The sequence below is a fragment of the Spea bombifrons genome, chromosome 7 (genome assembly GCF_027358695.1).
Source record: "Spea bombifrons isolate aSpeBom1 chromosome 7, aSpeBom1.2.pri, whole genome shotgun sequence".
Taxonomy (NCBI): domain Eukaryota; kingdom Metazoa; phylum Chordata; class Amphibia; order Anura; family Pelobatidae; genus Spea; species Spea bombifrons.
In genome coordinates this window covers 13,119,100-13,146,893 of record NC_071093.1, presented here as the reverse complement: position 1 = coordinate 13,146,893, position 27,794 = coordinate 13,119,100, and the positions used below count along the sequence as shown (strand labels likewise).

Genomic DNA, 27,794 nt, shown 5'->3' with positions numbered 1-27,794 from the left:
TTCATTATTCTAAAAGCAACCCAGGAGTCTGAACCTGTATGTCTTATGCTTTTAAGGTTGTGCACCCTTTTTTCTGTCCAGAGACAGCTTTAAATTGCTTGAGGGTGTCATTTGGGTTAAAGTGCAAAGCAGTCCCGATGACGAAGCTCCTTGGAAAGCAATATAGCCATGAAAAATTAGATCAGACTCACCAAACTTGGGGCACTTTGACATAGTGTTGGGCCAGGCAATATTTGGCCAAATAGTGTGACAGTGTATTCGCTGGGTATGCACTTTGATTTACAATGTAAAATATGTTATCGTGAATCTAGCATCCTTAAACATTATTTTATAATAAGCACACTTAGAGCACACATATAAATTGCATGAGAGCACTGAAAGAAAAAAAAGAGGCCCCCAAAAAACAGAATGTTCTCTGATGTCTATCTGTGGTTAGGGGAATAAACAGAATTTTTTGTTTCAACTCACATTTTGTCCAAAAACATATTCAGAAGCAGCCAGCTTCCCCGATGAATATTAAATGTAGTTCCATCTCATAGGCAGTGTAGGAAAATCTTAACATTAACAGATTTTTATATGTCTGGTATAGTCCAGTGTTATGGAAATTATTTAACATCCATCTTTAATTGCCGTTTGTAGGAAATACTTTGGGCCAAGTTTATGAAGACTAAGCTACACCAATTTTGATGAATTCTGCAGAAAAATGTAATTATATCCAAACAGAGTGATTTGTAGCAGTTAAATCTTTGCATGCTCATTTGTATCCTAACAACTTCATTGTTGGTTTTATAATCGTTACGAATAAAACTCAGGTGCATCTATATATGTTTTATCCCCGATAAAACAAAATAGCGTCTATCCTCTTAGGAGCCATTAATATGTAGCAAACAGAGAGGGGGGGGGCGCAAGGCTTGATTGATTAAGCAGTGCTGGAGGCCAATATTAAAACCAGGTTGGTGAAAATAAGATTAAGGATATCAAACATCAAAGCAGTACAGGGATTTCCAAAATCAATCAGTCAGGTCCCCCAGATTCACGAACCAGTGTTAATGATCAGCCTTTGTAAGTTTGGGAGCAATTCATTCATCACCCAGAGTTTTAGCGGCCATGATGCTACTGATGAAAATTGTTTTCTTTGTAGGTAATGAGACCTTTTATTGACTCTTCAGAATAATGAATGCGGTTGCACATGAACTCTGAAATCAATGTTCAGCCACTATAACAAATGGCAGTTTACTGCTCGTTAAAACACGGGACATAGTTGTAGTGCCTAAAAAATACAAGTCAGCATATCTGACCTTGTATAAAAACTAGTTCGGCTAGTGAACCTTGATTTGAATAAGTAGTTTTTTTTACATATAATCTGTGCCAGATACAAAAGGTAAAAAAAGTTAAATTTGAAATCGAGAAAAACAGTTTTTGAAAATCCCTTTACTTTAAGAAGGTTAAAATTTTAAAAAATGAAAATTAAAAAGGCAAAACAAACAACCAAAAAAAAACGGTACCTTTGTGATGTAGAATTTTTTTAAGCCATCCAAAAATGAAGTAAAAATTGAGGCCACTTGGGGTTTAAGAGCATGCCCTGTAAAGAAAATAAATACATGCACAAATAAAATTTAAATGAATAAGCCTTGGCAACAAGTGCTTTGCGATATATTTAGCAGTTCTATACTAGGGGAAGGGGCATGTAAAGACGAGAGGGTTTATATTGGTATCCACTGCAGGGCAGACCAATAGTGCATTACAATGCCAGCAACTCAAACAAAGAAGGGGTTAACAGACAGCCATGCCAGTTATAGCACCCGTTCCTCATGCTTATTTAGTCTAGGTTAATCTGAAAGCATGGAAAGCTTATAGGCTATTAACACCAATTATTTATCCACATTCCGCTTGGAAGTGGGAGTTGCTGTTTATTCAATAAAATACAGAATTAAAAAAAATATATAGAAACAACATTTGAAAAAGCATTGGATTTGCAATCTCTTATTCCTCTTAGTATACAGTAAATTAATCTGACTCACTGCTAACGGAAGCCAAGATTGTGACAGGAAATTGTAAAACTAGTGGTAATGTAGAACTTGTTCTAGGAAATTGTATGATTTTTATAACTGATGTATGGTATCACTTGGACAATTCTGTATGGAGACTTTTCAAAGCTCTGGTGGGCTCCTGAATTCAGTTCCTTGAATACAGGAAAGTTTCTGCTAAGTTTGCTTAGTAAAGAACTTACTTTTTTCTTAATCAAGCCATTATCAGTTTAGGATTCAATTTAATTTGGTCCAACTAAGAATTTACTGAACAGTCCAAAAAATAAATGAATTCTCAGAGGGCGTTCTCACTTGCAACAAGAAACACTGGGCAGGGGCGTCCAACCTGTGGCCCGCCAGCTGCTACAGGACTACATCTCCCATCCTCCTCAGCCAGCCCCTTAGCTGAAAGAGCATTATGGGAGATGTAGTCCTGCAGCAGCTGGAGGGCCGCAGGTTGGACGCCCCTGAAATAGTGCAACCCTCTGCATGTCTTACTTACATTGATCAATTTGTGATAGGGTACTGTAGATCTAGCAAGGGGTTCAATCTACTTAGGTGCTTAGTTTCTAGAGTTCAAGATTAATGTTTATAATTTCTATGTGTCTATTAAAGCCATTTCGAGTTCAGAAGGCAGGATTCCATTGGCAAGAAAATTATAAAACAGAAAAAATAGGGAGAATATACAGGACAGCTCAACACATCAACTCCTTAACAGAGGGTTCTCCAAACTTGCAGTTAGGACTCAGATGTCCTACTGGAGCTCCAACTCTGCCCTCAGGATGTGATGTCTCATTCTGGCACACAGCATCAGTAGAGCTGGGTAACAGAACTGCAGGTAACAGAGTGAGGCAGCTGCAAGAGTTTGGTTTCACAAGCGTTATATCATGACAGCAAACTTGAGACATTTACTCAAAGTTTCGAGCAGCTCTCCAGCTTGTTACATACTTGGTTTTCCTATAGTGAAGGTAATAATGGTTACGAAGCCATTTTTACACTGTAATTGTGGTTATGAAGAATTTCGGAGGTAATTAAACAAAAATAAGGATCATATTTTAGGCACTACTATACCACTGGGCCACTTTCCTGTAAGCACAAGAATAGACTCTTGACTATATGTGATATCAGAGCAATGGGTTCCTGGAAAGAATTTAAACACACTGGCCTTATATCGCTCTGCATTTATAAAGGGCCTTAAAATGTGAAGACATATTGCTGGATTATTGTATGTAATATTGATGATTGATATTATTTAACAAAATCCTCTTCTACTGCATTTCAATTAAACAGAAAAATGGATACATAAAGAATACCAGATGTAGGAATTGAATTCAAACTCCTAATCCTGACCAACAAAACCCTTAGCAATTTACCCACATATTCAAATACACCAATAACCACCCTCTTCATTTTCCCCATTACCCGCGTGCCTCTTCTACTGTTATTACACTTGTGTACATTTTCTGGAATTTCTCTCCTTATTCCGTCAGACTTTCTCCCTATTACTTTAATTTCAATTGCTCACTAAAAACCCACAGTTCGCCTCACCTAAGCAGTCCTCTCCTACTGTCTGACTTCCCCTCCAAACCTCCAAGGAGAACAGTACATTTTCCAATACATTGCAGCAATGCCCAATTGAGACACAGTCAGACACCAGGGTTTGCCAAACTCCTGGTACTCCGGGTGCAGAGCTCAGCATCATGGGGTGACTCAAGGTCACCTCAAGGTGACTGAAATATTACCTATCAATGGTCCTTACTCCCAGTCTCAATGACACAGACAAGCATTTAACGATGTCTTTATAAATACATACGCATAGGAGGTATTATATAAAAACAAACATCAAACCCATGATTTACTTGTATGCCTCCATTGATTGGTTAAAAAGCAGCAAAAACTCCCCTTTATGACATTCCCAACACTGTGGTAAGTTAATGCAAGTGTTCACCGGCCAGTTCATAGATCACAATGATTTTAAAGCTGAACACTACAGTAACCAGCTGCTGTAACTCAATCTTTCTCTGCATGCTGGCCCAGTTGGGTTTGGCTAATGTATAACTTGTTACTGTTCCCAGGTCCATGAGTTTCCTCGATCAAAAACAAGAAAGTGTCCGAGTCCTAATTGAGGTTCTCGAACCTAACTTAATGTCTGCAGCATACTAACAAGACATTCTGAAGGTAAAAATAATTACATATTGATTAGTATTGATTGTTAAACAAGTCTGTTAGTCTGATGTTATAATCCTGTCCCAGCCTTTTGTAGATACATTAGGAATAAGGTGCATGCAGTCACAGCAGGTTTGAAACAATCATGTCTGATGCTTAAAGTATATGGAAATAAACTTACCAAACTGGAATTGTGCATTGTCCATAAGGCGAATTGATGCAGGTGCGCACCTCTGGGAGACAGAAAATGCAAATATGAAAAAACACTCTGTACAAAAACGTACATATATTACCAATAATCATGTTATGCTTCTCTTAGAACTAATAACTTTAAATACCAATTAGACTCATTATTGTCTGAATCCGACCTTACAATAATCTTCACAATAGACAGTGTAGTTGTTAGTAACCCTTGGAGGCTAGTAATAGTTTGGATGTGGAGTCTGGTGGCAAAAACACAAGCTGGCTCAAGTATAGAGATGTTTGGTAAATGTCAAATTTAACCCAGTTTCTGTTCAAACATGATATACCTAGGAGCCTTTCTGCTACCAGATGGGCACAGGGCATGTTTAGTCAAACATTATCCTATCTTAGCAGTCCAACACTGTACAGTGAAGAGAAATACCCACCCATCAGGGTAATTTATATCACAATCAATTCTTTTATAAGCAAATTCACCTACAACTGTGTACTGTCAGCAAATGATTTCATGTATCTGGGACAGTGTGCATGCAGGCTTTAACCGCACTTAAGTAAACCGGTATAAGGCCCACAAGATTTGTCAATTATACATTTTACATAAAAGAAATGTGCTTTGAGCCAATATACAATTTTCCCAAATCACATCACCGTAATAACTGATTTTTGAAACAATGTAAAAAAAGTAGCATTAGCTACTATATAACACGATTTGTATTACATTTGCCATCATTACCCAAAAACTATATATTGAAACGTGTGCACAAATACGTACATTTAAAAATGCATTTAAGGGAGTAAAAGCAATTTCTCTGTTCATTCCTTCCAGTATTAATGTAAATTGATGCCCCTAGTGGAATTCTGATGAAATCCTGCTTAACAACAAGTTATGCATCTTGTATATTTTTAATAGTTTTAGCAACTCTGGTGCAAAAGCAATCAGCAAAAACATTCCACTGGTTCACATGTCAACAGCCCACTACAGAATTGTGCTTTATATATAACCTCCTATATAAGCTGTTAACAAGTTAATGTATACCTGGCTTCCGACTTAGATGTCTTATAACAATATAATATATTTCAACAAGTTACTAAAACCAGGGATACTTTGAATACCTCTGAAAAATTACCTATGCATTATATATAAATACAGGTATAAATACATGCATGCAGATATGTAGATTGGTTTATTGAATAAGCTTTTACGTAAATTTTAACCAGTGTCCTTCTCCAGTCTACTTGGGGCTCTACCTTTGCTAAAGTCGTATGCAACACCTAACAGCATCAAGTATGAAGATATAAATAACCCCATATAAAAACACACTCTACTGTGTGTTATATGTGGTGTCCTGTATAGAAATTATGACTGGGTTATGATGAAAAGTCAGGAAACCATCATTCAGACTGATGTAAGAACACTTCTGCTTTGCCAGCATTTATCTGAAAAGCACGGACAAGCGCTAACCAAAGGAGTACATACTGTCTGGAGGATAAACACAGGAAGGAAAGTTAATGACACTTATGATTTATTGGTAATAAGCGCGTGTTGGCTTTGAGTCACCAAACTCGGTAGTCAAACAGAGAACTAGTTTAAAGCTTTGATTTTCTGAAATGTAACACCGTTCAGGTTCCTGTAATTATCCAATCCATGTCAGGAGCGTATAGGCAGAAAAGCAGAGTCTGGAAACTAATAAATCAAGGTGATCTAAACATTGAGCATGTAATACTCTGAACTCACAGACCTCTGGACAATAAACAGGAAAATGGGGGGAAAAAAGATTTATATATGTAGGGACTTTACAAAGAACAGTGACACATAGCTCTTACCATTCACTGACCACCAAGAAGAATGGGACACTTTTATTAAAAAAAAAAAGTTATAATAAAAAAAAAAATTATGTATTATGCACATATGTAATTATGTTATTCAGCTATGTTTTACACAAAGGAAAAATTAGAAGGGCCAACAATGGCAAGTTTCTGCAAATAGCAGCTAGGTGGCCTTTCCAACCGATAAATCAATTGGTAAGGCAGTTTTCAAGAAAATCTTAATTTAACTATGCATTATACAGGGCAACCCAAGCTCTTGCAGTCAAGTTTGTGAGTTGAAACCGCAAATTATGTTTTAGCACATAAACCCCCTAAAGTTTTACAAAGATTCAAATGTGTGCAGATAAAACACCCTGACAGCAATGAAACTATAATTTACAAAAAGTAAAAAGTCCATCAGCTCTGTACAGATAAAAAAAGTAAAAAAATAAAATAAAAAAAAAATAAATAAAAATAAATCACAGTACGGCTAATGCTGGAGAAATGCAATAATACATAAATAGTAAGTACAAAAAAATTGTTTTAGACTTATATGATACATGGGAAGCCCAAATTCATATATAACACATAAAAAACGGTGTAAAACATCAGAAATCGCTGATTGTAGTTTCCAGTTACTAGGTGAATCGGCTGCTAAGGATTGAGGGTCATTAAAACAATGGATTTTGGTTATAGAATCACTTTCTCTACTGTGGTTGTGTTTAGTACATGCCAGACAAATTTGCATTCTCTCCAACTATTTTTGAGACCGTACAGCACATTTTTTGGGGGGGATAAAAAGAAAAACATCTCCAGCACATAGACACTATTCTTTATATTTTTAACTTATAAAGCAAATACACGTTTATCGGCACTATCAAAGCTGCGGTTTCATTAAGAATCTCTCACAATTCATCAATGTCAGAAGAGCTTGGGAACAACGGTGGGAAGAAACGGTTTATCTACAATCAAACCAGAGGTAATTAATCATCCAATGGCACGCCCTTATTTCCCTTTATGGTTTGCAATGGACAGCGAACTTGTGTTTCCACTGTGTTAAAACCGAAATAAAGAACTATTTCATTTTCAGTTTGTTTTAAGCATAATACATGTACAGAAGGCACAAAAGCTTCAGTTCAGCAAGCAAACAGAACTAAAGTTTATCGTTTTAGGTTTATAAAAAACATAGTGCACTAAAAACTACACATCTTTAATAATTCATAGTCATAGTTAAGATATTTATCTGGCATCGGCCCCAATGCCCCTTACACTGCCAAAATGGGACTGGCCGTACGTTTTCTGTAGGAGAACGGAAAGGAGAACATCTCCTGCACCCATTCTGATACCCACTTGCACACCTAAATAAATGAGAAGCTTGTGGTGGGCGCCCCACACTGGCTCTGCGCCCTTGGTGTTTGCAGAGGTTGCCTGTATGGTTGGCTAACTTTCAAAGCCGCACAATGTTGTGATAACGGGTTGTACATTTGTCATTTGATACCCACCATTACCTTTTCTCTGTTTAACAACATACCTACATATATATATATATATATATATACACATGGGTATGAGTAGCACTGGGAGCAGTGGGCAAAATGTATACTCTAAAAAAGGTATATTTTTTCCCCATGTTATAAACATATACCTAAACAGCCGCAATAAAACATTCTCCCAAAACAAAACACTTAAATAAAAGATGTGTGATTTACTTATCACTGTTTATAAGATTTTATCTGATAAATCACTCATATTATAAAGGGGGGAAAAAAATCACTGTAAACCACCCATCACCAGCAAAACATACAAGTAATCATTCATGTTCATGGTCAACTTCTATACCCTCTGTAATTTTTCAATGCTGGGGAATCTTCTTTCATCAAAAAGAATTAACTTGGACAAATATATAATCTTATTTATCCTACAGCCGCATTTTCGGCAAACAAAACAGAAATCACGTATTGTTATTCAATTGGCCTGTGCCTTATGTTGACCCAACATGTCCACCATTTTGGAAGCAGGGTTCAATGACACTGCAAGACAGATGTGTATTGAAATGACAGAGAATAATGACTAGCACAGCCCAAGTCATTATTCTCTTTGGTGCTCTGCACCATCTATCAGTCGGTGGAAGGGCAGATGGCTCAGTCTGTAATTGATTTATTTTGCTATCCATTGATATGCCAAATGTATGGATTCGAATCCGATCAGTTTCATGCTGTACAACAGCCAATAAACAGAAGGTTTCTCCACCAGCGCAGTCATCTGTGTACTTTAAAATGGCTGGTAAGGGTATTAAAAGAGTTAGTGCCTGGGGTTGTTGGATTCTTAATATGCTGACACATGCAGATTCAGGGTACAAGTGTCTTAAATGCATTACCCATCTACAATGCCTTGCATCCGTAGGGAACCACTTGTATTACAGTACACGACTGGCATGGCTTTGTGAGCAGTGCCAATTTTAGAACTGCTCTCGAGTTCATTCCATTTAGAAACTACACGCTCAAGGCTTTAAATTCATAATGGGCAAACACATAAAACGGAATATTATGTGTTTTCCTATTAACAAGCCAAGTTAGAACTGGCTTTATTTACTCACGCTAATGGCACCTCTACTCAAATTAATTTAATACCTGTCTTTTTTTTATTCTATTCCTCTGTGTTCTGTGAGCTTTCTAACCTCTTTAAACACTTCAGTTAATTAATGTGGTATTATAACATCTCCTTCCATAATAAATTATCCGGGACGTCATCATTTCTTTGAGACTTCTAAAGCTTCAAGGCATCAGAAATCACATAAAGTAGAGGACAGAGATGTTTTTATGTCTATGCCAAAACATAATTTACTACTGTTGTTTTTAAGTATAAATTGCACCCTTCTGAGCCACTGTGCACCAAAAACCTCATAAAAGGCATTAAAGTGCAAAAATACGAAAAGGTGGTTGAACCTAGAAAGACTTTTTTGCTACATATTGTCATAGCCAATGTATAGGTTAAGAGCAATTTTAGGTATACATATATCTGCCAAATCTGTCTCAGTGTCGTAAAGACAGACCAGACCTGGCAAGCAATACAGCCAGGTTTGAAGTAGATGTAAAAATCACCAACACATAGCAGCAGGCTAAGCAACATATGGCCATATACTATTACAACATCCCCAATACCTATGCTTGAGACAAGCGTTTTTAAAGAGTATTTACAATATATATTTGCTGGCAAGTGAAGAAAATGGTTTTAATATCCAAGTCTATATCACAAACATGCAGGACTTAAAATCTGTGAACTTGACAGATCAACGTTAAGCAGAACGGCCACCTCCGCGGTTATGGCATTGTTTAACTCATGCCTTAAAAGTGCCTGTAACCTGTGCTTTTCATTTTCAATCTTTGAACAATTTTGTCATATGTATGATTTGGGAATGTGTAACTTCTAAAAACAGAGCCAGTCCATGACCGGGGAGGGCTAGACCCATGTTTAGCCGCTCCAAAGACATAACTCATATCTCAAATTCAGCCTTGACGTTCTCACCTGTCTCGCTACTTCTCTTAAGCAGGCCACACCGCTCTCGAAATTCAGAAATACCACCGAACCATACTTTTGATATTCTGGAACCGGTCTGATTTTAATTGTGACTTCAGTAACCACTCCAAGTGTTCCTAAACAATGAAATAAAGAAAAACCTTAAATACATGTAAAACAAAAAAAATGTAAATGTAAAGACCAGGTCATAAACATGTTTCACCAGTAACATTAATCAAAAACAAAAACCTTTCCCGTGTCTGAAAATGAACTTAAAGCAATGCTTTTAACACCAGGGAAACTTTATATATACCTTATGCAATTTTAAGGCACGGAAGAAGTTCCAGGAACGCATGCTCCATGATGGCCTTAGACTACAGACATTCATGGGAATTGATGAGCAGCCGCAAGTTGCCTGCTCATACTTTATACCAGAATGAGGCACTTTACATATTGCTCAAAAAATTCAAAGCATTTTATTGTGCTTGCTATAATTTATCATTTGTGGTTTGCAGGGTGTATTGTGTAGCTTCAAAGGATTCAAAACATACTGACTGGATCGGTGCACATTTGCCAACCCCATGATGTGTCAGACAGCTACCAAAAATTAGCTGAAGACAATTTTTTTTTCCTGAACTTAATGCCTCAGCGAAGGTAAAATGCACGCACACACACACAAACTATATTATATATATATATATATATACACACACATACACACACACATACACACACATATACATACATATATATATACAGATACACACACATTATTGAGTCGAGGTTGATACATTTGAGGTCCCAAAAGTTTGTAACTTAACCCAATAAGAGGTCTCTTCCTCAGATGGAAATACAGGCTATATATATATATATATACAAGCTGCTAAATGTTAACATGCAAACATTATATTCATTGTTCTTAATGCCTGATCTTCCTTCCTTTCTAACCTGAAAGTATATCATTAGGTAGCACAAACTATGGTAACACAACTTCAAGTCTGTTACCAATATTTCTGGGAGTAGAACCCAAAGTGAAAGCATTTATTTTGATCTTTCTTTTTGCAAATTTGTTAGGTGCATGCACTCTAACCACCTACTTGGAACAGTCATAAAATTAAACCAAATTATTGTTTCATTTTAATTTAGTTATTAATTGCCCCTTGGAACTGAAAATTACATGTTCCTTCCACAATGATGGATGTTCTAAGGAACACAGATTTATTTGATATAATATTGGTAACCTTGTACACAAAGATTGCAATAAAGACAGTCAGGTTTAACATAGCAGCAGAGGATGTAGAATTTCTTTTTATGTAAGGAAGCAAAGGTGTTAAAAGGTTATGGTGACATAATTAAATGTTATTCCCAAGGTCAATGCGGCTATAAATGCCATCATAACTGTAAGGAGAATTTAAAGTGTTGAGAACATTTATAACTATGCAGTAAGATATACAACTGATGTAATTGTATTATACTGCAATATAACTGTCGGCACCATAAATCGTAAGGCTCGGCATGCAGGAAAAAATATAACAAGTTTAAGTCAAAGAGGTGTTCAGGTTTGTTTTTAAATCCATCACCTCAAATGGCATTTTCTTTTAATTTATCAGAATTAATGTTTTTTTCACCTCAATGGAGGGGTGGAGGAGAACAAGAAGCAAAACTGAAATCATTCTGTATGTGCTAGTTTGAATTTGCAGTCATATAAAATAAATAAAATTAGTAAAGACATCATTGTCAAGGATAGGTAGACAATAAAAAAAATCAATGGCTTTACCCATTTCAGACCCTGGTGTCTTAAAATCATTTATGCCGAATACCTCCTTATTAGCAGTCACGTATTATACACTGGGTATATAGTTCAATAGAGCAAATTAAACACTCACATGAATAAGATTTTAAACAAAAGGGTTCCCTCGCCCATGAAAAGTGGAGTACAAATTATTTTTTATTTTTACCTTCAGATCCCATAATAAAATGGTGAATATCAGGTCCCATGGATGTTCTTGGCCCTTGACAGCTCTTTTCGATTATTCCTTTAGGCGTTACCACTTTTAAATGAACAACCTGGATAATAAGCATGTAAACATGGCATTGTTACAATATTATTTAAGCAATAAGATTAAACATTTTGTGATTTAAATTGAAAAATTAGTATACATTTTCTGTATCTTCTATGCTGTTAATCAGCGGAGATGATCCTGCATCAGGGGCACTTATATTTCTCAACAAAAAATTTTACAGATTCAAAAAAATGTATCAAAGACACTGTTGAAGGATTCCTCCAAATGTTGAGTGAATCCACATTGTAACCAAGTTTATATAAATGTATGCTAGTTGGTGGTAATCAGAATTTAATAGGACAACTATTAAATGGATAATCTGAATAGACAATTATCCAGAGAAACCCACGGTTTTCTGTTAGACAAGTTTGTATACATTAAATGATATTAAAAAAAATAAAATAAAAACTTAATAAATAAGGAAACTTAAGTTAACACGCCATCAAAACCTTGGACCACACATTTGATATAAAAATATATTTTCATAAACATATTATTTTTTTGTAACCTGGTATCCCCAGAATTTGCATTTGCATCTACTATGCAGGCACTTACAACTCAGTTCACTGAAAGGGTTAAAATGTAAGTGGTTAAAAGTGTTTTGGGTGAATATATAATAGCTTTCTAGGATAAGGAGCTTGGAATGTGTGAACATTTAAAAATATATATATATATATATATATATGAGCTTTTTAGAAAAGATACATGAAGAAATCGACCCTATTATGAGAATGGGTTCCATCAAACAGTGTGTTAACAATCTGCAAAATCAATGGCAGCTTAGATAAAAGTATTGGCAGCAGCCATACTGTTTATCCCTTTGGCCACAGTAGAGTAAGTGATACATGGATGAAACATTTCATTTTCACGGTAATTGAGACTACAACTTTAAGGACCCTTCCCCAATACCCTCAATCATCTCTGCCAATTAAAACTCCTCTTTTCCCTGGAGAGATAACAATCGATTACCCATTTTTAACCGTCTTTAAAATGAGTACCTCCAACAGAAGAACATTCAGATACAAGGCTCGAAAATCCACAATTCATTTATCAGTGCCTACAGAATGACTTAAAAAAAAAATAGTGCTGCAGTAGCATACATTTAACCCTTTGAGTATTTTCCACCTCCCCTTTACCGAGTTAATGAACTCAAAGAATAGGTTATTTGGTCCTTAAAATGTATAAATAAGAAAATGAGATGTCAGATCATGGTTTTAAATATGATTAATGTTTCAATACAATTTACTAAGTAAAACAGCAACTGGGAAAAAAAATGTAATTTCTTCACAATCATGAAATGCAAAAATAATCATAATAAATTATAAATCATAATAAAATGCAGCAATATATCAAATTAGGGAAGGTGTCTATAAACTATCAAAATCATTTTAGACAGTAAGTAATTCAGTAAACACTGGATAAAAAAAACCAAAAAATAAAATAAAAAACAAACAGATAACATAAGCTAAATATAAAAGCTATGACAATTGAATGTGTTGCTCCTGTTCTCCACCAAATCTTTTTACTCCAATTTGCATTGCTTACAATGTAAAATGCAGATTCATGCTAGACTGTTACAACCTTCAGGAATTGCAACAAAAAAATGACAACAGCTTTGTGTGGGAGAAGAAGGACATGACAATCTGTAACCAACGTGCATTAGGTGAAACTAAAATAATCCACATACAGCTGCAGAACTTCAATTTAGGTCCAAGAAAGTTCCATAAGCTGTAGATTATTATTATCATCTTTTATTTATATAGCGTCAACAATTTACGCAGCGCTTATCTGGGGTTGAACAGAGTTATAAGGGTTTTAGCTACTCCACACAGTACAATTTTCTTTGGTAAGAGCCAACACCCCAAAGTGGCAAAAAGACTAAATGCCCCACACTGCCAAGCACTGGAATCTGAAACAGTCTCTTGGTCTCTAAGGCTAGGTTTCCACTTGGATTTTTGTTTGGCGCTTTTTTCTTGATGAAAAACGCCAGGAAAACTGCCAAGAAAACTGCCACTGCATTTACCTGCGTTTTGGCGTTTTTTCTGGCGTTTTAGCCTTTCTGTGGAAATTGCTTTTTTGACCTTAGGCAGTTTTTCCAGCCTTTAAAGTTTCACCCAGCTAAAAGGGATTAGTATCTGCCCTCTCCTGATGTCATTTACTTGGAAGACCCTTTTGTCTCTTTTCTGTGGTTTGTAAGGCATGCTTTATTCCGAATGTCTGCTCCTCTGAGAAGATTGGCCGAAATGATGGTGCAAATTGTTTGCTGTTGCTTTTGGCACGCAGGATCCAGTCGCGTATGTTTGTTTGTAATGGCATGTTTGTTCCAAATGGTGTAAAATTCAATATGAACCAGTCCAGGACTTTGTTTTGTGTGAAACTGTTTGTTTTCAGCCTATTTCTCGTAGGACACACAGATACTGGGTCCATCCTCTGCATTGTAACTGTGGAAAAAACGCCATAAAAAACGCCAAGGCAATAAACCCACATGGCTTTTTCATGGCGTTTTTTCTCTCCCATAGACTTCTATTGGAGAAAAACGCCATGATTTCCTTGCAAAAAACGCCAGTGTCAACATGCTGCGATTTAGAAAAACTGCCACAGAGCCCAAAAAAGCAGAAAAACGCCAAAGAGGACTGAAAAAACGCCAGACAGAAAAACGCCAAGTGGAAATGGCATTTTGCGATTTCCTATTGAAGAACAGCTAACATCTGGCTGCTGCGTTTTTCCACTAAAAAAACGCCAGGTGGCGGTATTGGCGTTTTTAGCAAAAAAAACCAAATGGAAACCTAGCCTAAATGTAAATGTGCATTGTGCAATGTAAAAATGCCTCTGATGACCCCCTGGATCCAGTGCATCATTTTCACTGGTACTATCTAGTAATATGCATTATGGTAACCTCTCTAACTTGAATGTTGGTTACATGAAAAATGATAGACATTACAAAAGTAAATGTATAATGTATAATGTATTTGACTATGTTACCTCCCTTTAGGTCGCTTGACACGTTTAGAAAATGAAACAGAAATAAAGGGATTGTGTTTAACGGCATTTTACAGTATTTACCCCATATAATGTACAGTTGTGATACACCCTACACGACCAAAAGCACATGGACACCTCTCCTAACTGATAACAGGTGTATAAAATCAAGCACATAGGCAGCCATCTCCATAGACAAACATTGGCAGTAGAATGGGTCGCACTGAAGAACACAATGACTTTAAATGTGGCAGTGTCATAGGATGCCACCTTCGACATAAGTCAATTTGCAAAATGTCTGCCCTGCCAGATCTTCTCTGGTCCGCTGAAAGCGCCATTATTGTGAAGTTAAAGCATCTAGGAGAAACAGCTCAGTCATGAAGAGATAGATCACACACACTCACAGAAAGGGGCTGCTGACTGCTACAGAGTTCCAAACTGCCTCTGGAAGCAACATCAGACCAAGCTCTGTCTGTCTGGAAGTTCATGAAATGGATTTCCATGGCTGAGCAGCTGCACACAAGACGAAGAATACCAAGCCTCCGCTGAAGTGGTGCACAGCATATCGCCACTGGACTCTGGAGCAGTGGAAATGTGTTCTCTGGAGTGATGAACCGTGCTTCACTATCTGGTCTGATGGAAGAATCTGGGTTTGGCAGATGCCAGGAGAACACTATCTACCAGAATGCATAGTGTGTACTGTAAAGTTTGATGAAGGAGGGATAATGGCCTGGGGATGTTTTTAAGGGTCTGGACCCTTTAGTTTCAGGGAAGAGTAATGTTAATGCTACAGCATAAAAGAAAGGTCCATAAAGATATGTTTGATGGTGTGGAAGAACACAAGTGGCCGGCGCAGAGCCCTGACTCTAACCCCACTGAATCCATTTGAGATGAATTGGAATGCAAGCCAGGCCGTCTCATCCAACATCAGTGCCTGATTCTTTTTTAGCTAAATGTGTACAAATATCTACAGACACACCCCAAAATCTTGTGAAAAGCCTTCTCAGAAGAGTGAAGACTGTTATAGCTGCAAATGGGGGACCAACTACATATTAAAGCCCATTGTTCTCTTTTGTATTATTACATTGATTGTGCCATCTTTTATAATTCTAAACATTTAATTAAGAAAAATAACAGCCGGATAGTTATCGAGCTCTGTCCAACACCTCAGCAGTGACGTTAGGTCTAGGTACCTCAAACACCAACAGCAAGTAAGGTATTACAAGTTTTATGACAAGTTTCCCTAGTATGGAAATACAATTTCAGTGGAACAAATGGGAAAATACTAATAGCTCTCCATTCTTAACGGAAGTTAAAACGAAAATAAGATTAAAACGAGTACATTTAAAATAAGAAATTAGAGTAAGTTAAAAAAATAAGATAAACGAGAGTACGTTTTAAAAAAGATGGCGCTGCAAAATGCTGTCTAAAGCATGTAAAGGACACTAGGTATAGTAAGACTAGTAATAACTTAACGCTAAATAAAAAAAAAACATTCAAAAAGCACACATACAAAAACAAGAAGCTGAGATAACAGTATGTCTATATACATACATCTACAAAATGTGCATTTGGAAACATACGAGATAGACTCGGGTTACATTTTAAGTTTGGTTGAATGAATGTTATTATCAAGATCTTGCAATGTAGAAAGATGTATGGAAATAGTATTTTTCACTCTCATTAGCCATGGGAAAATACTACAAAGAAAGCAGGAAATACTGTGGTTTATATATTCCAGATGATTTTAGATAATTTAAGAAACAGAACATGGGAGGGTGGGAAAAAAAGAAGCAGAGTTGTATTACCAGATCTTCAATGTTTCCATAGATGTTCTTTTTCATCCCCGAAGCTCTTGTGGCCACCCAGCCGCCCAGTGTGCTGAACTCCATGGAATCTGGCTCATGGCCTGTGCAGTAGCCACTTTCCCCAAGCTAGAAGATCACAAGTAGCAAAGTCAGAGGATAACTTAGAGGCACGAATATTAATAGGTTTAGACTTAGAGGCCAAGTGCATAAAACGTATTAAATTTTCTATGATTTGTATGTTTCTAGATTGCATTTCTGTCTATAGACACCACTTCTTTACCTTCTTTGATTCTGTCAAACAGGTTTATTGTTACTATTAACACGGCGTTCATCTCCAGAACCTTTACCTGGTGTACCTTTATGACTGGGGGTTTCATCTATACACTGCAAAGGACCAAGTTTCTATACAGCACCTTAAATGATTAATTTTAATATAGCGCTAGAGGGTTATTGAGGTTTACAATAGAAAACACATGTTTCAAATTAACACATTTCACAATTTCTAAAATGTCCCCAAAACAGACATTAAGTCTTGCCCTGCTACACTGTATGCTTAGCCCACTAGTGAGAATAAATGTCTCAGTGCATCCCTATACTGTATTAATTCACTCCAATCATCATAGAAAGGGACCAATACAAAAAAAAAATCAGGAAAAGAATGGGAAGAAGGGCCTTGGATGAATATGCTGAAGATATCATCAAGGTGGATTATTACATATTATGTAAACGGATGGCCTTATCACATAGGCAATCTACTTAGCTGCACCATTTCAGACTCTCTCCTATAATAACATGGAAGCACATCATTGAGGGGGGAACTGGGAGGCACAGTTCCAATGAGTCGCTAATCTTCCAAGACAGACTCAAATTGTGAAAGAGGACTTCATTAACTACTAATTTTATTCTAGAGTAATCCTGTGTGACTAAAAAGTCAGAAGGTTCATCCTATAAAGCAGAAGATAGCATGAGATAGTGCTAATATCATCCAATAAATAAAGCACTTATTTTGCCATTTCTTTTTCATATAATATGTAGCAGGCCTTCGGAAAATTTTAGCAAATTGCCCACACTTAATTCTCTCAAGGAGTGATGTGCTTTAATGTACAACCATCTGGTTATGGTTCCTGTATGCAACAGCATCATTTATTAGCGATGCAGATCATGCATTCCTGTACATTTAATAGTCACTTGTTCCTCATTTTTCTATATTAGCTTTCCGCTGCCATCTGTACAACACCTGAGCTGGAATAGATGCCCTTAAACTGTAACAACACAAAGCAGTCCCTCAGAAATCATATTCAAGCTCAGCAGTCTTGGATCAAATGATACAAGCTCAACCATCTGTGAACTTGGAGTTTACTCTATACTGAACAATCAGAGTAATCAATTTTTGTTAACCAGGAATCTCTGCTGCATAAAAAAAAAGAAAAGGAAAAAAACAGGGGAAAAGAAAAAGAAAAAAAAAACAGGGGAAAAGAAGAAGGAAAAAAAACAGGGGAAAAGGAAAAAAAACAGGGGAAAAAGAAAAGAAATAAAAGGAAAAAACAGGGGAAAAGAACCGGAAGATAGAAAAGAACGTGCTGAAAGAAAAAAAGAAAGTGATAAAAGAAAAAAAAATGCTGAAAGAAGTACATGAGGAAAGAACGACACCTGATAAATTTCAGTAGTATTGATATGAATATGATATAAATAATATCCTAACAATATAACAGCTAAACAAAAAATGCCAATTTAATATGCACTGTATATTTAATGTGTAAGTGGTGGTAGTATTATAAATGAAATATATGCAAAATAACAACATGGGAAGAAAAAGTTCTATTTATCAAATGTGATTGCTCTATAAAACATATTTCTTTCAGAATACTGCATCTTCCATTTACCTAAGAAACCAATATAGTATTACGTTAACAGAGCGCCAACGGGCATGTCTCCTGGACCATTAGTAAATATGTCTTATGATACCACATCTTACAACTTGGGCTGCATGGATTTAAGTGGCCACAGAATAACATTAGCTATTTTTGTCCTTTAAAATATATACACTTTTATTTACTTGAAGGGAGTGAGTTTTCAATGAGAACGTTTCATAACCAGAAACACATTGCAAATGTACACAAAAAAATACATATTTGAGAAGTGTTAACTTAATCCAAGTTACCTGCTTTTCCAAATCTTGCCCAGTGATCCCAGCCTCCACATGTGCTGTTAAGTTCTTCTCGTCTATCCAGAGTATTCTGTTCTATGGATATAAAATGAAGATTTCAAAGGTACAGAGATATTAAGCATCTGGTCACTATTTTCTTTATATAAGAAAACTCAGAAGCACGTAATCACTGAACTTTTAAGTACTTCTTACTTGCCCTGATTGGTGATCATTTTGTGACCGCAGTTATAGACTGCTAAGGAGTCACAAGGTTGTGCCCCAGCTTGCTTTATGATGCACACCTCTTCGACACAGTAAATAAAAGGAATAGTACGCTGTGATTTTAGATATTTAAATATATAAAAATAGATTACCGTTAATATTTAATTTTAATAAAATATTGTTTTCAGACATCTTTTACATTGATTTATGTCTGTTAACATTAGTTTAGGGATATCCATCAATGTAAGGAGTGCTGCAGATCTTATTGCAACAACATAAAGGAAAAGAATAATGAATGCCTGTAACTTTTGCCCAGTGGTCCTGTTATACATTAAAGGGATCCAACAGCTTTATTATGCATGACACAAACCACAGTTACACCCCACCTACCATTTGTGAAGTATCCAGTGAAACAATTGTTCTTTTCTCGTCCTCTGGACACTCCAATGCACTAGAAACACTTGTTCCACCTGCAAAACATAAATAGGGTGGTTTTATTTATTTCTACAGAACGCTTACATTGAGTATGTAGACTTAAGATCAAGGAGTTACTGAGGATGGGAAGACCCGTGTCCCACAAAAATAGTGGCCACTGTTACAACCAATGTTTATTCACTTCTTTGCAACTGCTGCAATGCCACCATTTACACCATTTCACACATCAGTGATGTACAACTGACATTTTCCAGGGTCAGTTTTCACCTAAAACATACCTCCGAAAGGAATCACACACACATTGTGTTTACAGGCCAGGTCCACAATCCTTACAACGTCTTCATGGCAACCTAGGAACAAAAGCATAAGAAATATTTTTTTACATTGTTGGCACCATACATTCAGCCTTGCAAGCAAATACAAAACATGTCATGAATCTCAAGAATATACTTGGCTTTGGCACTAAGCAATGAGATTAACCAATGTGGTATTTACTAAGAGTTTACAGGAGAGCTCAGCATTTGAATTCCCCCATAATAGCACACATTTTGAAGTCAACGCCAGTGAGCTTGTTCTGCAACAAGAATTCTTTGAAGTCACCTCACTGATTGACTCATGCATTATACAGGGCTAGCCCAGTTCTTCTCGAACGAGAAACTTGCCAGGGCTAACTTTTAATAAATTATAATGAAGTCAGCTTTGTTTAGTGAGTAAATCCAATCATGACTGCAGCCATAGTCCGACTTATTACACAAACAGTAGGTGTGTATTACACATCAACATAACAGAACTTTATATAGTCTTGCTGGTGATGTATTCTGACATTGGCATTTAGTAGAACACCCAGATTTTACTGTATATATTTTACAATTAGCTAGAGCCCATTCACACAATACTCAGAGGTACTTACACGCTAAAATGTTCAATGTTTTGTACCACGTTACAACTTTCCTCCCGTTTAATTTGGATTTAAGGAATTAGCAGTTTCAAGCATAATTACATAAAACAGCAACACAATTAAGTCAGCTAATATTTAACAGTCTTTATTCTGCTTAATTAATGTACAATGACTAATTTGACCATTGTGGATGTGCCTAGAGCTATTTGTAGAGTTAACCTACTGCAATTAAATAGCTATAGTGATAATGACATGTTTAATAATATTTAAGCATTACTGTTTTGTAATCTGAAATTACTACACTGTTAATTGCTACTCTGAGTCAGAATGCGGCTTAATTGGAAGGGCATAATTACTGGAGGTAACATGGCCGTCTTACAGCCCATTTCACGCAGCCAGTAGATTCACCTTGTTCCCAATATAACGCACCCCCCCCATTCAAAAGCAATAAATAGGTCACTAATTATTGTTTATCCATTGGGGACCTTCTCAAACCGTACACTTAAAAAGATGTTATTTGCAATCATTTGCTGCAGAGTATAAAAGGGGTATTTTGACGAATCCACACTCTGCTATGTAAATATATTATAATAGGAAGATATTGTTTCATGCTATATGTTCAGAATGTAAGTAACAAAAATTGCAGCACGCATTTACCTATTTGCCATATAAATAAATGTAGCCTTAAACTTTTATTTATTTAGTTTTTTTTTTTTTAAACCAGACATTTTTCCTGGTGTGCAAATAATACGTGTGTATACGTGTGTATACGTGTGTATACGTGTGTATACGTGTGTATACGTGTGTATACGTGTGTGGTCAGTTTTGGTTAAGGCTCAGAAATATCAGGCCTTTGTTGGCTTGTGATTATCATTTTTCTGGCTTTTTAACTTTGTTTTCTTTTTTCTTTTGGATATTTCATTAACTCAAACGCTTTAACAGATGCCATCATGCAAAAATGAACAAGCACACTTTTAGAGATTAGTTTTTAATCTTGAAATATAGTTCAGTAGATTTTTCCTTCAAAATGCAAAAAGCAACAGCCATAGCACTGCTTCCATAGGATAAATAGATACATTTGTACCAAATTTTTGTCATATACAATAGTATTTAGAGCTTACTTGGTATAATTACATATGCATTTATAAACATTCCTACTTTAAATTCAACTTAGCTTCATAAACCGGTACCATTTTTTTTGCACAAAGTTGAGTTTATTTTCCCCTTATATTTGGAATCAGGTAACTATTCCTGTTAAAACCTCTTATTGATCTTACTTGTATATAAACAATTAGTTGGGTCCCTTTACTATTGAGAACTACTTGGCAGATCCATCTCTGGAATTAAAGGGATTAACATATTAAAGAAAGCAAATGACATCATGAAATATCACCTAACTTTCATGAGTTTATCCTAAATTATGGCTGTTAAAGCTTCACTACTCCCTAAAGCAAGGGTTCCAGCTCAACAACGTGTTTATTACGCAGAGACCTGGCACTTCTGTTTGGAATAAACATGTATAACCTGACACTATGTAAAAGAGCACAGCATTAAGTAGTATAATGTTGACAGATTAACTTGGTAGTTGTTAATTGATGAAATTAAAATTGACCACATGGGTTTTAACCAACACCTCCAATGGCTGGATATGGTTGATGAAAGCTTAGGCCAGAGAATGACGACAGATTTCATATTGTGCTGTTTTGTTTCTGGCAATTTGTAATATATACAAGAGTAAATGAGCAAAGTATTATCCACTTACTTGGCCACAAAACTAGGTCTGGGATTCTTTTAAAAACTCCTTCCCTGAGCGCAAATATTTCATGTAGGCAGTGACCTATTGAAGAGAACATATTAATACAATTGCTATTACCTGTGTTGGGATAGGTTTCGTACACTGGAAATTAGCATTTACTGGCAGCATAAGATATATGCACCCTCAAAGCGAAGCATCCAATAGGGGTTAAAAGACAGTTTATGCATCATGATGTAACTTTCAATCTTTTATTGGCATTCTTCAAAGTAAAACATATCAAAATAATGAATAATAAAAACACGCGCTAAGTATAGGGCAGGGGAAAGAAAAACACTCTTCATTTGACATATATAAGGTTCTCACGTACCAAACCACTGATTTACGTAAGAAGAGTGTAGTATTTTAGTTTTCAAAAGAATGCACAAAGATTTCTCAATTACACCCAATGAAAAATTAATTATATTTAATATCCCGCTGCAACCAGGGTGATTTCTAAACGGCCACACTGAAGTACACATTCCAGATCCTGCAAAGGGTCGGCAAAAGATGAATGATCCCACTTCTGCAAATTTGTGCAGCTCAGGGATCCAAAACAGGGCCAAGTGTTTCTACTTAAACATTTACTCCCACGCTTATGTCACCTGCAGAGAAGACAATGGCACATATAAATGGCTCATTAGTCACTGGTGCCTTCTCAGCCTTTAAGAGAAACCACACCACAACCAGGAGTTTAACATATTTATTTCACAATCACATTTACTGGATATAGTCCAGCTTTGTTTTATGTTTAAGAATGCTGGTCTTCAAAGCATTTTTTCCATTTGTGAAAATTTATGTGAGCATAACAAAACAATGTATGGTATTTACATTTCATTAGGTGGCTTACAAGCACCATAGGCACCCTATATATGGTGAAGTCATTCATGCGGTTAAAGAAATCTCACTATGGACTTGCATCAACTATTTAAGTCTGCATACTATTTTCCAGATGGGTCACACGGCTGGTGACTCCAAGGGTAAGTAAGCAACATGTTATATTATCTCAGCACTCATAGGAAAGAAAGAGGAAAGACAAAAAACCATAGCTCCCTACCATGAGCTCGAAAAACTCTGTCTTCAGCATCTTGGGAATATGAAATTCCATTGGCTTTAATGCCCTGTAGAAATTCTTCATTTACAACAGGTGCTGGGGCATCATTTACATTGAAAGACACCTAATGAAGAAACATTGATAGGTTAAATGATGGAGAAAGGTGTGCATTTTTGCATCGAGTAATCGTAAAGTAAGGACATCAAAGAATGCTTGCATACGGTAAGCTTCTGAGAGCAGATCAATAGATTTCTAGCATCCAGGTATTACTGGCTCTTGAAATATACCATGTAAAGCCAATACATCAAAGCCCATTTGCGTTGCATTAATATATTAGAAACAGCAGAGAAAAGCACATTAAAATATTAACAAAAACTATTTTATGTTTCCATACGTTATGTGGCCTTAAAGGGAAATTGTTGATATTTATTTATGCATATAGGTATCTGTCTTTTTTATACACTACCTCATTGTGTTAAAGGGGAATTCAAAATAGAATATATATTATTGTGAGTTTTCAGTTTTCCATTCTTATGGTTTGATAGTCTTGTGTGTGTTTTCATCAATTTTTCTCATTAAGAGCTACTAAAGTAGCGATGTAGAGTTTTTAAGAAAAATAAAATATTTTGCATAACCTATAAATTAATTTAGTCATCTGAGCACATCATAACATGGACAAGTACGTTTTGCACTACTGCCAGAGAAATGCATTAGGCGCTGCGGAATCTGTCGGCGCTTTATAAATAAAGTATAATAATAATAATAATAATAAATAATAATCATAAGGCATCTCTGTACTTTGTTTTTTTTTTTGTTTTTTTTTAACATGCATTGCTGGAATTAGGAAAAGTTATCCAAATGTTGACTACCAAGCGGCAACCTTTTGTCCTATGTAGCGCACATGTAAGCTGGCGTTGAGGTACAGCAAAGAGTAAATATCTAGACCACCAGTGGGAGCTTTATCAAGTCATTCTGTTTTGTCATGTGATATATCCCATTCTCCCCATTTCTGGCTTACATTACTTACCCAGACTACCCACAAAAAAACTACTGTCCTGTGATGTCCATACTCACTCTAGAGGTTGTTTTGTGATCCAAACTTGCACCAAACGTCTTCTCCATCCATTCTCTCAAGGCTGGTAATACCATACCACCGAGTTTGTACCTGTAAGATGATCATATTTGTGTGCATGTCAGCATTACCTTAGACCACATCATGACAGTAAAACACTATTATTATGCAAATCAACATGTATTGTAATGTAATGTATTAAACGTTGGAAGATTCAAGATATAAGAAAACTTAGAAACCCACAGTAAACTATTTGGAACTTTAACTAAACCATACTAAGAAAAGAAAAAACTTCCAACACCCTTTTGCTAGCCAAACCTTTGGTGCCTTTCTGTCAGCACAAATACCTATTTTATTAGGTTATTTTACATACTGAACAAAAAGCTCTATTTCATTTTCACAGCAACGTATCTGATGTGATCAAGATTACTGGTGAGTACTCTGACACAATTCTTAACTTTTCAAGAGCTTGTCTGTCTGCCAGCGAAGGATTAAATCAACGCACAGAAGGAAAATGTTGTGGCCAGACACTGCATATTGTGCGAGTGCACAAGGTCATCAGTAGAATCAATAAAATGTATCCAAACCTTTATGAGAACTCCAAAATACACACTGAAATAATAGGAGAAAGATTGTCTAAAAATCCCTTTATATTAAAAATGAGAGATGCTTAGCTTAAATGCCTGCATTAGTATCGGTTATCCACATGCTGCCATCATTATAACATAAGCAGATAGAGAAAAGGCTGTGTTCTGGAAGATTTATGAAGGACAATGCATGTGCCAAGATATTATATTGCAATTTCGAGCAGACATTGCTTACTTTTTCATTGTACTCTACGAGTTGCCAAAGCTCTCTCTGTTCTAGGATCAAAGATATTAAATAAAAACGGCCAATAGCTGAATAACAGATCCTAAGGCAGTTATTTCAGAAAACAAACCTGCACAATGTCTGTAACACTGGCCTGATATATTTTGAATTGAAGTGGCATAACATGAAAAAAAAAAGAATTGGTAATCAGTGAATAGTTCTCCAAACAAAACAGGAGTGATAAATCTTCGTGTTCAGCTCAGGGTGAGGCTGCTGGATCTGCGACATCCCGTACCGAGCTCATAAACTGCTCAGGGAAATAAGTTTTGCTGAAATCAACATAATGTATTATAATAGGGCCTATTATAGCTGGGCATGCCTGTGGGGTGTAATTATATATACACACACACACACACACACAAACACAATTCCTTGTCGAGGTTCAGATCTCTTAGGGCCAGACGAGTACCCGGGACTGCCCTATATAACTGCTATTTGGACCATCTAGTCTGCCCATTTTTCTATGTGCTAAAGACCTCAAATCATATTTAATCTTCATGCAGGGACTGCCTTATGCTTATAGCATGTACACTAAAACTGCTTTACTGTATTAAGCATGAAAGCTTCTGCTAGAGAATGTTAAATATCAGAAATTTTTCATTTCCATTAAAGGGTAAGAATCATCACAGGGTTTTTCTAAGAGTATTGCGAAATACTTGCTAACATATACATAAATCATGCTACAGGTTGACAGACCACACTGTTTGTTGAGGGCAACATTTTGCCAACTCCCACGAGTATGTTCTCTCAAGCATGGAGGGTTGCCCTTTAAATACTGTAAGTAAGAATGGAAATCCCTGCCAAAAGGGCTCAAACATTTCTTAAAATGAATCCTCGGTTACATTCTAATTTTAAGAATAGTCAGGCGATAGATATATTTTTTTTCCCAACCAGAAATGCTTTAGCATTCTGCCACACTGATCAGATCCTAAACCTTGATTTAGCAACGCGCGGTTTAAGTATCCCATAAGGCACCTCAGAGGCTCAAAAATATATAAATTACGTTTATCTACAGAAATCAAAAAGTATTTTATTGTAAAGGGGAACCAAACAAATATTGAACCCACTACCCAATATTGTGAGTGTTAAGCTGAAAAATTAAATGAATGGAATATTTGGCTGAAAACGTTCAAGATATATTGTATACAGTATTTATTTCTTACTTATTATCTTGATACAATTTATAGGCTTGTTAGATTTTGGATGATTTGTTTTGTCTAATTATGTATGAAAAAATACTATTAAGAAGAAGAGAAATTAATTTATTTTAGACAGTATATTCAACATACCAAAGATAAATATAGTAATGCAATGATTTTTTATTATATAAATATCTATGTATAATAATAAATATGGGGCAATTAGGCACAAAAGCAACAGAAATACTATAGAGGGAATTAAAAATTAAAAGAAAAAGAAACATCTAATGAGTAAGCCTTTTAAATAAGCACGTCTCAATTTGAAGGGCCACAACACTGCTACGGAGCACAAAGACCATTGATATGAAGGGGCTATTCAATAGTTAATTCCGTGCGGCTTCTTGGTGGGCAGGAAAGGAGGCTTTAAGTCTGTGCTTAGGCTGGGTTATATGATCTGTGAAGTACTGAATATGCAAAAAGATCCCTGGATAAACCTCACGTAAACAAAACACAGCCCTGCTGACACTCCTGTTAGATCCATAGAGAGCTCCGCTGCTTGATTCTGATTTGCTGAAAAACCTATTAATTAATGATACTATAATGCGATCTCAACAGTTCATAGTTCGGCTGCTGCCTGCAGTAAACATACAAACATTTTAACCTCTTCTCTGTTCTCTATTGTGTCTGTTTTCCTGCACAGGTCGTGTTAGATGGATGGTTACCAGGAATGGAAAGAATATGGTCTCTGGGGTTTTTCTTTTCGGACACCAGGGAGTTTTGCATGAGAAGAACAGATTTCCATTATTTATTTGTTGACTCGGTTGTTCCCAGTGTGAAGTAAACATTGTAAAATGTGGATAGCAGAAGACAGAGCAGTGGATGGCTGGGCAATTACAATCATCGTGAGGCTGCCATCAGTCACTTTGTGCTAACGATTACCCCGGCCAATAGGAAAGCAGATTGGACACATAAGCCCTCTCCACCAGAACCAGCATGTACGCATATATCTCCCATTCACAGGGCTTAGGAACAAGACACAAACCAGATTTCCTTTTACTGAAATGCCTCTTAGCAATAAATTCTCCTAAAACAACTCTTGTTGCACTTTATTATTTTGGGGGCTATTCTTTTGTGCAGTGACAAAATAACATTGTTGCAAGGAACTATAAAATTCACATGTATACAAAATACTCTTTTTGTTCAAAGAACAGATCATGCAAATAATTAAATCAGATCATGCAAAGGATTGAATATGAATATTTAAGTAACCAGTGTCACTAGATAACAATGGTAGTATATTTGTTATATTTTCAGTGAATTCTAAGAATACGTGGGGACATAATAGTATGTATGTATAAGAAGTCAAGGCAGTTATTTATGAATTAACATATTAAATTTATTTAATCCTTATCTCTCTAACCCCCCCACCCGAACATTTTGTACAGACCTACTGAATATGATGGTTCTCTAAAAATCTAATATTTTTTTTTAAAAAAGACTCATAGGAAACACACATAAGTTACAGTTTATCAGTCAGCAGAAAAAAACGAACAATAATAATTACATCTCAACCCAGTTTTCATAGGAGAATACATCTACT

At 36.1% G+C, this 27,794-nt stretch overlaps 1 protein-coding gene and 1 long non-coding RNA gene across 2 annotated transcripts in view; one reads left to right on the top strand and one right to left on the bottom strand.

The window, feature by feature from the left end:
- The window catches only part of AGPS (alkylglycerone phosphate synthase), a 72,234-nt gene that overhangs the window by 23,516 nt on the left and 20,924 nt on the right, over positions 1–27,794 (bottom strand). The window contains exons 3-13 of the mRNA XM_053471750.1: positions 24,188–24,278; positions 23,117–23,237; positions 22,030–22,104; positions 19,648–19,719; positions 19,325–19,404; positions 18,728–18,808; positions 16,567–16,692; positions 11,675–11,783; positions 9,726–9,853; positions 4,375–4,426; positions 1,506–1,582 (exon numbers count right to left, since the gene is read on the bottom strand). Coding sequence (XP_053327725.1) covers positions 1,506–1,582; positions 4,375–4,426; positions 9,726–9,853; positions 11,675–11,783; positions 16,567–16,692; positions 18,728–18,808; positions 19,325–19,404; positions 19,648–19,719; positions 22,030–22,104; positions 23,117–23,237; positions 24,188–24,278 — 1,012 coding nt within the window. The remainder of the gene's footprint in view (positions 1–1,505; positions 1,583–4,374; positions 4,427–9,725; positions 9,854–11,674; positions 11,784–16,566; positions 16,693–18,727; positions 18,809–19,324; positions 19,405–19,647; positions 19,720–22,029; positions 22,105–23,116; positions 23,238–24,187; positions 24,279–27,794) is intronic.
- Positions 4,102–27,287, top strand: LOC128502056 (uncharacterized). The gene is made up of 2 exons (XR_008355083.1): positions 4,102–4,205; positions 26,895–27,287. It is a non-coding gene; the product is annotated as an uncharacterized LOC128502056 (long non-coding RNA).